Source organism: Armigeres subalbatus, chromosome 2, assembly GCF_024139115.2.
Source record: "Armigeres subalbatus isolate Guangzhou_Male chromosome 2, GZ_Asu_2, whole genome shotgun sequence".
In the NCBI taxonomy this organism is placed as follows: Eukaryota; Metazoa; Arthropoda; class Insecta; order Diptera; family Culicidae; genus Armigeres; species Armigeres subalbatus.
In genome coordinates, this window is record NC_085140.1 from 160,449,996 (window position 1) to 160,465,133 (window position 15,138).

The following is a 15,138-nucleotide window of genomic DNA, read 5'->3' on the forward strand; positions in this document are numbered from 1 at the left end:
GCCAGTTCACTCCAAATTATATCCACGAGTAATGCAGCTACTGACAACAACTTTCCGGTACAGGCAATCGATAAGAGCCTCTAACAAATCAAGTTCTGAAATTTTGTCCGAATTTCCATGTTTATTGGATGAAGACGCGGTAAGACATATAATCCGTCTTTATATTGCAAATAATGTTTGTTGATTTTTAGATCCATCAGGAATTTGAGCTCATGTTTCCAAATCAGCAAAACGCAACAAGCTTCGAGTCCATCATTCCGTTGTGTTGCTCATGCTCAAGCATGAATTCGATGAAATTGCGAATGGTAAGTTATAGTGTAAGGTAAACCGCAGATTATGCTATGAAATTTATTTTTATTTTATATGTTTTCAGATGGAATTCGAGCTTTAGCTAAAATTTCCTCTGAGCTTACACAACAAGGCGCACGTAAATCAGACTTAGAAGATCTACCACCGATTGAGGACTTCTTATCATTTTTCGTCCGATGGCGTCAGGAGGACAAAAATTTGGACTGCTTCTTAACGAATTTGATTGACACAGTGCCTTATGTCTTCTGTGACACTTTCTCTTTCGCAGAGGGTGTATACTATGCGATAATCAACTGTACAGCTTTGCATATCGGGCATAGTTTTCTCCTGGCTTTTGATGTCGTACTCAAGTCGTATAAGATCTTCAACTATCCAGTTCAATCCAAGGCAAAGAAAGTTCTAAGTTTCTTTGATATACTTGTTTACGATGTATGTAAATTCAGCCGAGCTGCTTCTGGTAATAATTAATGCGAAAAAATACGGAAATCAATAAGGCTGGCAACCTCATAAAAATGTTTGACAGGTTCGATTTATGTTTTACGTTCCATTTTATACTACAAGAATGGTTTCAATAAAAAAAACCATACATCAGTGATTCAGAAACAAACGAAATAAAAACGGAAGTTCGACTCATAAAAAAGCAGATTTTTTCTTGAAACAATGATTACAAACCTAGAAATTAGCAAAAAAGTTACTAAAATTTACTCACAATATGCCTAAAATCTAGTAATTTTATGACACTGTCAATTGCACAGTTTTTTTACCGTTTTTAAGCACGCATAATCTAGTTCTAGGGCAGCAGGAACTGGAACTATTCAGTTTTTGTAGCTCACAACATGTACTAAAACAAAATAATTCGGTTAGAATGCATCTGAGTAATCTATATATAAAAATGAGTTCGCATTTCCTTTGAGGCAATATAACTCATGAACGGGATGACCGATTTGCGAGATTTCCATAATATGATAATGCCTAAAAATCGTCACGTAGTTTCCTGTGATTAGTGGACTAAAGGGGGAAGGGCTGTTTGGGCGATTGCCATTTGGATGAAAGTTGTTTGGCCGAATATACGAAAGGGTCATTTGGCCGGAAGGGTCATTTTGTCGTAAGGGTCATTTGGCCGAAAGGGTCATTTAGACGAAAAGATCGTTTGGACAAAGGGTCGTTTGGCCGAAAGTCTCATTTGGCCGAATAAGACATTTGGCCGAATAGGACAATTGACCGAATAGGTTATTTGAAAAGTGAGAAGAAGACGTATCACTTCTCACTCCTTATTTCTCACTTTTCGCTTTAAAAAGTGAGAAGCTTGAAGTGAGTAGTGAGACGTCTCCTAATTTCTCACTTTTCAAATAACCTATTCAGTCAAAGGTCCTATCCGGCCAAATGTCTTATTCGGCCAAATGACTCTTTCGGCCAAATGGGGGAAGGGTCGTTTGGCCGAATGCTACTAGGCCGAAAGCTGTTTAGCCGAATATACAATTTGGCCGAACAGACCGTTTGGCCGAAATGGTCATTTGGACGAAAAGATCGTTTGGCCAAAAAGGTCTTTAGACCGAAAGGGTCATTTGGCCGAAAGGGTAATTTGCCCGAAAGAGTCGTTTGGCTAATCGTTTGGTCGAATAGGACATTTGGCTGAAATGGCCATTTGAAAATTGAGAAATGAGGAGAGAGAAGTGAGATGTTGCGAATGCAATGCAGGGTAAATTTGAACATTAATAGAAGGATAATTTATATTAAACTTGAGCGACCCCAGTCACATGAAACGTATAAAAACCGCTTAGACGAACTTGTCATACTATAAATTAGGTGCAAGTGAAGAGGTACGCGCAAGGAAATACCAAGTCTTTTTTCCATATATAGCTACCGAATTTATAAGTTTCATTGTAAATAGTGTATAGTTCAAATAACATACTAAATATTTACAAAGCCTCATAGCGGATCGCAGACAACAACGTGTGTGTCATTTCTGCTGAAAGACTCGGTACCTGCTAGTACCTCCGTCGCTTGCCACACTATAAAGAAATTCGTTGATACAATAATACTACGAATAATTCACTGATGGCATCGTGGATTCTTGAAGCCTAATCCTGGAAACCGTCACCGCGAGATGCACGACGAAATACTAGGATGTCTTTCATCAGTTTTCACTGACCGCCAGAGAGGAATAATCGCCAGGATCGGCTATTGTTAGACAAAGGAGTTGATTAACAACCCGAGCAAGGACTATCATCACAACCTATTTGCGAAACAAAGTTACTGTGCGAAGCATTCACATTGTTCTAGATGGCATATATCAGCTTGCAGAAAACCCGTGTGTTATCCCAAACGTACAACAAAATCAAAATCTTTCGATTGTTCTGGTTCCGCCAGAACCAAAGTGAATGCTTTGGATGCATGCTTAATTCCAATTGCCAGTGTCATAAAACAATAACCATTCAGAAGTGCAGAGTCAAGTTAAATTTGACTCCTCATATCGCTTAGTCTGACACATTGTTAGCTGTTGAGATAGTAGAGGTGATTGAAAATAATGTATTTTAGGTCAATCGAGATAACTGTTGTCTGTTGTTTAATATGTTTTATAAGAGATGCGGATTCATAAAAAAAGTGAGTGGATGTTCAAATTCCAAATCAATAATTGTAAAACTTCCACTGGTCAGAAGTGTTACCGGGAGGACTGTTGCGAATACATCGCAGGATAAATTTGAACATTAATAAAAGGATAATATTTATATTAAACTTGACCAACCCCAGTCACATGAGACTATAGAAACCGCTTACACGAACATATCAGAAATTAGGTCCGAGTGAAGAGATACGCGCAAGGAAATACCATGTCGTTTTTCCATATATAGCTACCGAATTTGTAAGTTTTATTGTAAATAGTGTATAGTTTAAATAATATAATAAATATTTACAAAGCCTCATAGCTGATCGTACACAACAACGTGTGTGTCATTTCTGCTGGTTACCAGTACCTCCATCGCTTGCAACAAAGACGCCTCACTTCTCTATCCTCATTTCTCACTTCTCACTGTAAAAAGAGAGTGGTGCGAAATGGGTAGTGAGACGTCTTACTACTCACTACTCACTTCGCGATTCTCACTTTTGACAGCGAGAAGTGAAAAATGAGGAGTGAGAAGTGAGACATCTAACTTCTCACTCCTCATTTCTTACTGTTCTGGCACCACTGCAGCACTCCGGGCAGATGACAGATGCTGAATATAATTCTGGTCCGGGGAGAGGGTTTGATGAATATAGTAAAACAAACAAACTGTATCGATAAGAGGTAGAGAGCATAATCAACGTGGTCGCTAGAATAATCTTATTGAATCCTTTATTGAATATATGAAGTGAATTTGTTTAAATCTAAAAAGGTAGGAAGCCATTAATTATCTAAAATACTATAACCGTACTACGGAAAAAACTATGCGGAATAGCTGCGATATAGGATTAACGTGATATATTTATCAGATTTATAACCTAAAATACGTTACCTATAGATACGAAAACCGGTCATCTGGCTCTGAATCGTAGTTCGAGTTCGAGTGTGGAAGAATTGAGGAGGAAATTAATGTGGGTAAATTCGAAAATTTAAGAGTATGAAAATTACTGATTAATAAATAATTTCAGCTTTGAGCAATTCTACCATAAACGGTGTCTGCTACAAGGAACCTCTCGAAAGCATCCGAACACTCTCAAAGATTACCCGGAATGGATCCAGAGTTAGATGGAAGCGACTGCGGAATGTGTGCTCGGAAGAATTCGGTGGACAATATGGTACAGTGCGATACCTGTCAGGTATGGTATCACCTGAATTGCGCTGATGTTTCCCCAGGTGTAGTAAATCGACCCTGGCACTGCGCGAAATGTAACCGTTCACCGACTGAGCTGACACAAACTGCGGAACCGAAAAAAAAGGGCGGCAAGAAAACGACCGCGAAAGTACAGACAGAAAAGGCTTCCACGAGCCGTTTGAAGCCGACAATTTCTGAAGCTGTGTCCACTAAAATCGCGCTTCTGGAGAAAAAATCGAAAGCCAAAATCGTAAAGGAGACAAACTAGTGCCTAACGATGCTGAAAAATGTCTTTCGCAAAGAGGTGCTTCACTGGCAGACTACGATATACCGAAGAAAGTTTCCGATACGCGTAAACGTGCAAGTTCTCTTGGTGGATCTGCGAATTTGAGTTCATCCGGCTCTCAAGCTCTAGCGCAGTTGGCGCTGCAGCGATTAGAGGAGAAGCAGAAGATGGAGCTGCAGAAGTTAGAGAACGAGCAAAGGGAACTGGAGGAAGAAAAGGAACGCCTGCGAAAAGAACGGGCGCTAGAACAGCAGCAAAATGCGATCAAAAGAAAAAACTTGAGATGGGGCAGAAATTTCTCGAAGAGAAACATCTCTTAGAGGAGCAAATCGCAGAAGAAGACGCCCTTTCGCAACATAGCTTCTTCTGTGGAAGATCCAAAGCGCAGGAATGGTTGGCGAAGCATCGGACGTCTGGAAGATTATCTGTATCGGTGGAAGAATCCAGCGAAGAAGAAGAGGAAGTAGAAGGTGCCGAGCTAGTTGGTGCTGCAGTTTCTAAAACTAGAGCAGCTATCGAGGAATGAAAGGTGATCGACATTACTGCATTGCCTCGGTCCAGGGCGGGACGCATCTTAGGTGAGGAAGAAACACCAATACTACAACCTACATCGAATCAAATCGCTGCAAGACAACTGTGGCCGAAGAAGTTACCTATGTTTTCCGGTGACCCTGAAGAGTGGCCCATCTTCTATAGTAGCTATTTGGATTCGACTGCAGCGTGCGGATTTTCTCCGGTGGAAAACGTAATTCGTCTGCGAGAGTGCCTACGTGGCCAAGCGCGTGACGCGGTAGCAACGAAACTTATGTTCCCAAACGCGGTGTTGTCAATTATGGAAACCCTTCGGCGGTTGTACGGGCGGCCGGAATTACTTGTGAAAAATCTACTGGCGAAAGTTCGACGTTTAGAAGCACCGAAATCGGAACGACTTGACAGTTTGATGAGTTTTGGTATAGCGGTTCAACAATTGTGCGACCACCTCGAGGCCGCAAATCTGCGAAGTCACCTATCGAATCCCACTCTATTGGAGGAACTTGTGGAGAAGCTACCGGCATCGATTAAATTAGAATGGGTTCGGTATAAACGAGAGTTCGACGAACCATCGTTAAAAGAGTTTGGCGAGTTTATGGACCGGCTCGTGGTTGATGCGAGCGAGGTGACAACATTCGTGGCACCGAAAAAAGAGAACACTCACACTGATAGAACAAAACACAACCTAAAGGCGCACATACTATCGCACAACGAGACCCCAAGTGTGACAGGAAAACATCTTCCGCGAGAGCCATGCCCAATATGTTTGAAGCTAGATCATCGTGTGCGCAACTGCGACAAGTTCAAGCAGATGAACGTTATGGATCGTCTTAGAGCAGTAGAACGGTTCAAGCTTTGTGAGGTGTGCCTGTTTCCCCACGGTAATAAGGTGTGTCGTTCAAGGTACTACTGTAATGCCGAAGGTTGCCGTGTCCGCCACCATCCATTGCTACATCGTGAGATCATTGTTCGAGCGGACTGTCAGGCTCATCGGGTCGCGATGAAACCTGTGTTGTTCAGGGTAGTACCTGTCACTCTGCATCATGGTGCTCGAAGCATAGACACGTTTGCTTTCCTTGACGAAGGATCATCTCGCACCTTGATCGAAGCTAGTTTAGCACAACGCTTAGGAATCAACGGAGTACCGGAGCCATTGGAGTTGACGTGGACATCAAATGTAGTCCGTAAGGAGCTTTCATCGAGGCGAGTTGACTTAACAATTTCTGCGAGAGGAGGAAAAGAACGATACAAACTTGCATCTGCTCACACTGTCAGCGCACTTAACCTGCCGAAGCAGAGTTTGCAAATGAGCGTTATAGGCAAGCATTTCAAACACCTTGAGAATATTCCAACGATGTCGTTCCAAGAGGCGGAATCAAAAGTGCTCATCGGCCTACAGAACTTGGAGTTATTTGCACCACTTGAAAGTCGTGTTGGTCAATCAGGCGAACCTATAGCAGTAAGAAGCGTTCTTGGATGGACAATTTACGGACCTTGCGGAGAGAACCAAGACTCGTACCAGTTTCTGGGTCTGCACGGCTGTAAGTCTGAAGTCGATCGAGAGCTAAACGAGATGATCCGAAAATATTTCGTAATGGAAGAAGTAGGAATGAATTCGGTACAACTACCAGAACCAGCTGAGATAGTTCGAGCGAAAGAATATTAGAGCGAACAACAGTTCGCGAGAATGGTCGATTTGTCACTGGGCTGCTGTGGAAAAGCGACAGGATACAGTTCCCCAACAGCTTGCCGATGGCAATTAAGAGGATGAAAGGCCTAGAATCTAAACTGGCGAAAGATCCCGAACTACGAACTAATGTTCATCGGCAAATTCGTGAGTACGTTGAAAACGATTACACACATAGGGCAACAAATGAAGAATTGGCGCTGGTGGATCCTAGTCGCGTCTGGTACCTGCCGCTTAATGTAGTAGCTCATCCAAAGAAGCCGGAAAAGAAGCGACTCGTATGGGATGCGGCTGCGCAAGTAGAAGGGGTTTCGTTGAACTCTCAACTTCTGAAAGGTCCAGATCTGCTGGCCCAGCTACCGGGTGTTATAAGCAGATTCCGTGAAAGACGTATTGCTTTTGGGGGGGACATCGAAAAAATGTTCCATCAAATCCGGATCAAAAGAGAGGACACACATTCACAGCGATTTTTGTTCCGTTTTGATGTCAGTCAGGAACCAGAAATATATATTATGGACGTCGCAACGTTTGGCGCTACTTGTTCGCCATGCATAGCGCAGTACGTTATGCATCGTAATGCGGATGAAAATGCGAAGGAGTTTCCGGTGGCGGCAGCAGCGATCAAAAAGAAAACCTACATGGACGACTACTTTGATAGTGCTGACACGCCAGAAGAAGCAACGGAACGGGCAATGCAAGTGAAGCTAATCCACTCGAAGGCTGGCTTCAATATGCGAAATTGGGTCAGCAACAGCGACGTGGTCCTGCGCAATCTCGGTAAGATTTGCGAACAGCGATTGTTATGTTTCGATGGCAGCAAGGAAGAGAAGCAGCAACGAGTTATTGGAATCGCTTGGATGCCAGAGAAGGATGTCTTCGTGTTTTCTACGAATTGGTCGAGTCATCTGGCTCCGTATATTTACGACGGATTACGACCAACAAAGCGAATCGCTCTACGCATAATTATGAGCCTATTTGATCCAGTTGGAATGCTAGCTCCGTTTTTGATTCATGGCCGTATTATGATTCAAGATTTGTGGCGCATTGGCCTGGATTGGGATGTTAAAGTGGAGGATAAGGAGTTCGAAAAGTGGCTGCGCTGGATTAGCCTACTTCCGAACATCAGCGAGCTTCAGATTCCCCGCTGCTATTTTGGCGACGCTCATCCTAAATCATACCGTTCGTTAGAGCTACACATCTTTACCGACGCTGGTGAGTTGGGCTATGGTTGTTCGGCATACTTTCGAGTTGAGACCGACAAAGGTGTACGGTGTTCATTGGTTATGGCGAAAAGCAAGGTAGCTCCGTTGAAGTACCAATCGATCCCACGTATGGAGCTACAGGCCGCCTTGCTGGGAGCAAGAATGATGCACACCGTTTGTGACAACCACACGCTACCAATCAAAGAAAAATTCATTCATACTGACGCAGAAGTAGTTCTGGCCTGGATACGTTCTCACCATAGGAACTACAAACCATTTGTTGCGTATCGTGTTGGTGAGATTTTGTCGCTGACACAGCCCGAGATTTGGCGGTACGTTCCGTCGAAGGCGAACATTGCGGACTGCCAAACAAAATGGGGCAAAGAAACAGTACTACAATCTGGTGGACAATGGTTCAAAGGACCATCGTTTCTATATCTCCCTCGAGAATTCTGGCCAAAGCAAAAGAAGATAGCGGATACATCAGAAGAACTGAGAACATGTATCCTGCTACACCACGTCGCAGTCCCGAAAAGTTTGATGGATTTCACACGAATCTCTAAATGGAAGGTGCTTTTACGAACCGTGGCATTGGTGAGGCGTTTCATTTCTAACTGTCGTCGGCGGGTGCTGGGTCAATCTATAGAAACCATTAAAGCAAGCAAAGTCCATTTAAAGCTTCTTCGTCGTACAGTGCCAGCGGAAATTGTTCATCTTCGCCAGCATGAGTATCAGGGAGCTGAACAGTACCTGTGGCGCGTGGCGCAAAGTGATTACTATCCGGACGAAACAAGAATCCTTTTGCATAATCGCGAAGAACAGCAAGACAACAAACGATTGAATGTCGAGAAAACCAGCCCCCTATATAAGTTTTCCACGATTATTGATGAGTTTGGCGTCGTAAGGATGGAAGATCGGACTACGAATGCGAGTTATGCAACCTTTTACGCTTGGTTTCCGGTGATATTACCAAAAGATCACCCAATAACAAAGTTGCTACTGGAAGATTACCATAACAGATATGGACACACCAATCTCGAAACAGTTGTCAAATAGTACTTTAGCGATTCCATATTTCCAATTTAAGATCGTCAGTGGATAATGTGATGAAAAAATGCCAGCGTTGCAGACGAAGTGCCAAACTCAAAATCTAAGAATTGCGCCGCTACCGGAAGAACGATTAACTCCATTTGTACAACCATTCAGTTACGTAGGGGTTAACTACCTAAGGCCGGTAGAAATTGCTGTTGGACGACACCGCGAGAAAAGATACGTGGTAGTCTTTACTTGTTTGGTCATCCGTGCCGTCCATTTGGCATTAGCTCACAGTCTTTCTACCAACTCGTGTCTCATGGCCGTTAGAAGATTCGTCTGCAAGCGAGGGTATCCAGTAGAGATGTTTTACGGCAATGGAACTAATTTTGTTGGGGCAAGCAATGAGTTAGCTGAGCTGATTAAAACCCTAAATAATGAGTGTGTCGAAACGTTCACCGATACACGTAACAAGTGGACTTTAATCCGCCATCCGCGCCAAACATGGGTGGTGTATGGGAACGGATGGTACGGAGTGTCAAGGAGGCTATACGAGGGTTAGATGACGGGCGTAAGTTGAACGACGGAATTTTACTAACGGTTCCAAAAGTGACGGGAGGCTTTCTCGTCCGCTGACCTACATGTCTCAAACATCGGCGAATGATGAAGCGCTCACGCCGAACTACTTTATCTTGGGGAACTCATCCGGGAACCATGATCTCTTGAGAACTCCGGTGAACTTGGCAGAAACGTTGAAGACCAGCTATAAGAGATCACAATTTCTTTCGGATGCAGTATGGTCTCGATGGATAAAAGAATACTTCCCAACCCTGAACAGGCGGTCCAAGTGGTTTGAAGAGTCTAAGCAAGTGAAAGTTGGAGATTTGGTCTACGTAGCTGACGGTAATCGGAGAACGTGGATCCGTGCGAAGGTTGTCGAAGTAATTGTTGGAAGCGATGGTAGAGTGCGGCAAGCTGTGGTACGTACAGCGAGTGGTAGAGATCTCAAGCGACCGGTTGTCAAACTAGCTGTTATGGAAGTGGCAGATCGTGAATCCTGCGAGCAACCCGGAGGATATACCCAGGACCCACGGGGCGGGGGATGTTCTGGCACCACTGCAGCACTCCGGGCAGATGACAGATGCTGAATATAATTCTGGTCCGGGGAGAGGGTTTGATGAATATAGTAAAACAAACAAACTGTATCGATAAGAGGTAGAGAGCATAATCAACGTGGTCGCTAGAATAATCTTATTGAATCCTTTATTGAATATATGAAGTGAATTTGTTTAAATCTAAAAAGGTAGGAAGCCATTAATTATCTAAATACTATAACCGTACTACGGAAAAACTATGCGAAATAGCTACGATATAGGATTAACGTGATATATTTATCAGATTTATAACCTGAAAATGCGTTACCTATAGATACAAAAACTGGTCATCTGGCTCTGGATCGTAGTTCAAGTTCGAGTGTGGAATAATCAAGCAGGAAATTATTGTGGGTCAATTCCAACATTTAGGAGTATGAAAATAACTAAATAATAAATAATTTCAGCTTTGAGCAATTCTACCATAAAAGGTGTCTACTGCAAGGAATCTCTCGAATACATCCGAACACTTACTTTTAGCTTTATAAAAGTGAGAAGCACGAAGTGAGCAGTGAGTCGTCTTACTCATCTCGCGCTTCTCACTTTTTTTACAGTGAGAAATGAGAAATGAGAAGTGGGTAGTGTGACGTCTCGCTTCTCTTTCTTCATTTTTCTCTTCGCACTGTAGAAAGTGAGAAGCGTGAAGTGAATAGTGAGACGTCTCACTACTCACTTCATGTTCTTAATTTTTTACGGCGAGAAGTGAGTAGTGCGAAGTGGGTAGTGAGACGTCTCACTACTCACTTCATGCTTCTCACTTTTTACAGTGAGAAGTGAGAAATGAGGAATGAGACTTGAATCTTCTCACTCCTAATTTCTCACTTTTCAAATGCCCTATTCGGTCAAATGACCCTTTCGGCCAAACGACCCTTTCGGCCAAACGAACTTTTAGACCAAATGACCCTTTCGGCCTAATGACTCTTTCGGACTAATGACCTTCTCGGCTTAATGACCCTTTCGACCAAATGACTTTCGGCCAGATGGATTTCGTCCTAATGGTTTGTTCGGGCTAGTGGCATTCGGCCAAATGGCTTTCGGCCGAATGGGTTTCGGTCAAACGACCGTTCCCCAAGACGCAATTTGTGATTCTTGATTTGAATTTTGAAATATTTCGTTTACAATCAGCTTGTTCATTGAATGGAGAATAAATGCGTGTCCGCAAATTTAATTTCATGAATTCAAATTTAGGGTTACAGGGTTCCGCCATGTTCTGAAAGTTACGTCTCATAATATCAATGTCGTCGGTGAAACCGAATATCTGAACGGACTTCGCGAAAATCGTACGACTTATGTCAATCTCTGCCAAAACGATGTTGGATAGTAGGCACGAAACACCTTGATATTACAATCGGCGGGTTTCAAACCAACCACAATTTATCCGGGAATCCGTGTTCGTGTATTACCTGCCTTAGCTGATCTCGATATATTGTATTATATGCGGAAATCGAATAATAGATGTGAGGGCACGTTGAACTCGCGGCAGTTTTGCAATATTTGGCGTACGGCGAATACCTGGTCCGTGGTAGAGCATTCGCCCATGAATCCCGCCATACGAACTCCCTTACAAGTGGTGTAAGTCGACGGCATAAAATTTCGGAGAGTACCTTGTAGGTGACGTTCAGCAATGTGATTGAATCCAGCTTATTTCCCTTCTTGTAGATGGGACACACGACACTTACCGTCCACTCCTGTGGCAGAACATCCTCTTTCAAAATCTTGGAAATTTCCCAGTGCAGCGCCGTAGCCAATGCCTCTCCACCGTATTGAAACAGCTCTCCTAGTACTTAGTCAACTTCAGGGGTTTTGTTGTTTTCAGTCGGCCAATTTCCTCCTGGATTTTCTGGATATCCGGAGCTGGAAAACGTAGGTCCTCCTGCCACATCGCCAGTCAGGTGCTGTTCGTAGTGCTATCGCCACCTTTGGATCACCTCACGCTCGTCCGTCCATACACATGTCAGGCTTTGGCATGTGAACGTTACGTGGACGATTCAACTTATCATAGAATTGTGTTGTTAGCGTGGTACAATTGCTCCGTCTCTTCGCGGTCTCGATCTTCCTGCTGGCGCTTTTTCCTTTCGAAAATCAAGTTTGGTTAGTTCCGCGCCCGTTTGTAACGTGCCGCGTTCGCGCTCGTGTCGCTCTTCCGTCGGGATACCACTTCCAGCTGCTGCGCGTAGTCTTGGCCTAGTCTACCATCTTGTACCCGCCTAATGTTTAGCCGCGGCGTTCTACTTCGACGCGTGTTGTAACCACGCGAGAACTTTAGGTGCAGGCATACTGCAACCAGGTGGTGGTCGGATTCAATATTCGCACTGCGGTAAGTGTAGACGTTCATGGTTTTCCGTCCCTTGCACAGTGTTTTCTAACCCAGGAATTCGTGATCGAAAATGTTTTGGTCATGAAAAGTTGATTTTAGAGTCTCAGTGACTTCGGAGAAAAGTTTCAGTATGTTAAGCTCCATATTTTGGAAAAAATTTTTTTTGACTAATCCCCCTAAAAGTGAGATGGAAATTCTCTTTCCTCTAATTATGAAGATACATCATTGGTGTCTTCGAAAAAGTTGTAGAAAAAGTTTCAAGGAAAAATTTTGCTATATAAACTTTAGTTCTATCCGCTTCAGAAGTCGAGATATGAGTCGTTATTTATGAACGACCCCCAAAAATCAGGTTTTTAACGATACTTTCGCCAATATATTTTTTAGATTTTTCAAATGTTCTACAAAGATCTCCGTCGCGATAAAAAACATGAACCTTTCGAAGACAGTTTCTTCTTATTTTCAATATTGATGAAGTTATTGACGATTTTTTGTTCAAAAATGAGCATTTTGACATTAATTGCATACGTGTAGGGGCAAAATGGGGCAAAATTTTAATTAGGAGATTGAAAGTATAACTCATGCACTAACGGTTGCATTGCAACATATATGTGACTTAGCTTTCCGTAAGTACCGTATGGATATGTTTTCTTCTTCTTCTTGTTATATATAAAAATGAATTGGTCTGTATTCCACATAACTAAGAAACGGCTGGGTTCAAATTTCTTCATCACAATTTCCTATGGGCTTCCATAATATTTTCTTATGTAAAAGTCTCGACTAAACTGAAAAAACATGAAAAATTCACATTAGAATTTGTATGGGTATTTTATATAGGCAGATCACAACACGCATTCTCACCTACTGTGCAAGACAACGTCTGCCGGGTAATCTAGTTCATGATAATAACACTTACGCCAGACCTATGTCTTGTTTTAATGTTTAAATTTTCAAAATGATTATCGAATCGACGGATATTTTACAGAGAAATACCAATAGGGTAAATCACTACTTGGGCCTATGGACCCCATTCCCGGCTCACTGCACAGAAAGCTAATGATTTATACTGTTTAGTAGCCGTAGGTTTATGATTGATCATTTTAAAAAAGTCTCCTATTTATCTCGCACAATACTCAATATTTTTCAACCATTTATTTCACTCCTAATCGATTCAATTATAGAAAATAAAAATGTAGATTTCAAACTTTTGCTCTTCGTTGCAACACCACTGAGCCGGAGTGATTCTTTCCACTTTTACAAAACGGTATCATCAAATAAACACCTACCTGAAAATCGTCACAGTGCTCGATACAACCATTGTTTCAGGCTGTTTATCACCACACAATAATGCTAAACTCACGCACTTCAAACTTTTGTAATTGTTCGTATCACTAGATTTTATATAAAAATATTGGAATACATTTAAAAATGTATCCTCAAACCGAACAAAAAATCACCTCGGCCCAAGAACTTCTAGCTGTACAGTGCTGCCAAACGGCCATAAGTCTTATTTTAGTATGAAGATAATCCTTCATCGTTAATAGGAAAACTGTCTAATACGTTGACGCTATCATGTTATTTATAATTCTCTCGATTTCAAAAGGTGGAAAAGATATTGTTTTTAAGTGTTTGGAAGAAATTTGGATAAGTAAATATATCTTCTCAACCAAATAAAAATGATTATGAATAATACCATCTGGCATCTTGTTGCGTGGAACGTGCATATTTTTGTTTACGTCGCATTTTCTACCGTCCTGAGAGAGAGAATGAGAGTAAGATGTTGAGAGATTGAGTAAAATATTGCGTATGCCGAGGAGATTTGGGGTATGCCGGATAAGCAATCGCCTATGACTGAAATGAGTGCTGCACCATGTTAATTTAAATCAAATAAAAGCTTTTTCAAGCGGTGTTTAGCAAGAATAACTATTTTTGAAGCAGAGGTGAACCCCATCGCAATATTACACGGCCCACAAAATTCAGAAAAGTTGTCCCTAGTCATAAATATCAATTAAATAATGCAGTCGTGCGCATGTTAGGCCGGGAATGGGGTGAGAAACCCTATATCGAGATATTGGTATTTCCAGAGAATTCTAAATGAAAAGAAATAAACTAAAATTTTTGGAACACTTTTCTGTTAACCTGTTTTGCAATATTGTGATGTTTTAGACGTAGCAAACCGGCTTTTTATTATTCCGGGATATTTCGAAAAGTAAATAGGTAAAACAAGTACCTTCGAATTGCTTTCATAAAATTATATTTAAACTTATGATGTTTGAGGCGTCGCTAACCATAGTTTCCATTCAAAAAAGATTACTGATTTACCCGATACTGCATTTCTTCTCATCAGCATTCCTGGCTGTATGGTGATTTCTAAAATAATACAATTTGCCCAAATACACTGGGGTCGCTTTTTACGTGACTTTTTGATGATTTTTTTTTAAATACTCGTTGTTTCTTCCCGCGGAATTTGAAATTCATGTCAGTTCTGTAAAACATCCATCCATAATCATTTAGAAAATTTTGTATTTGGCTAAATCATAGGTCTGGCGTAAGTGTAAAAACTAAAGATGACCCTGCAGACGTTGTCCTGCACAGTAGGCGAGAATGAGATCTACCTTTTTGCCTTTCTCGTATACTAAGTATACGGTAAAGGCTATATGATCGCTGTGTTATATACCAATCGACTCAGTTCGACGAATTGAGGTGATGTCTGTGTGTGTGTGTGTGTGTGTGTGTGTATGTGTGTGTGTGTGTGTGTGTGTGTGTGCAAAACTACTAAAAAATGTCACTCATTTTTCGGGCACTTATCCTCAACCGATTTGCTCGCAACAA

The 15,138-nt window shown here is 42.0% G+C and overlaps 3 protein-coding genes across 3 annotated transcripts in view; 2 read left to right on the forward strand and 1 right to left on the reverse strand.

Moving 5' to 3' along the window:
* LOC134211097 (Krueppel-like factor luna) overlaps nucleotides 1-15,138 on the reverse strand; it is a 994,395-nt gene that overhangs the window by 419,742 nt on the left and 559,515 nt on the right. The window lies entirely within an intron of this gene.
* Nucleotides 5,222-6,586, forward strand: LOC134209335 (uncharacterized). The gene has a single exon (XM_062685321.1). It carries the CDS (start codon nucleotides 5,222-5,224, stop codon nucleotides 6,584-6,586), a length of 1,365 nt encoding a protein of 454 aa, XP_062541305.1.
* Nucleotides 6,688-8,865, forward strand: LOC134209336 (uncharacterized). Its single transcript, XM_062685322.1, has one exon. It carries the CDS (start codon nucleotides 6,688-6,690, stop codon nucleotides 8,863-8,865), a length of 2,178 nt encoding a protein of 725 aa, XP_062541306.1.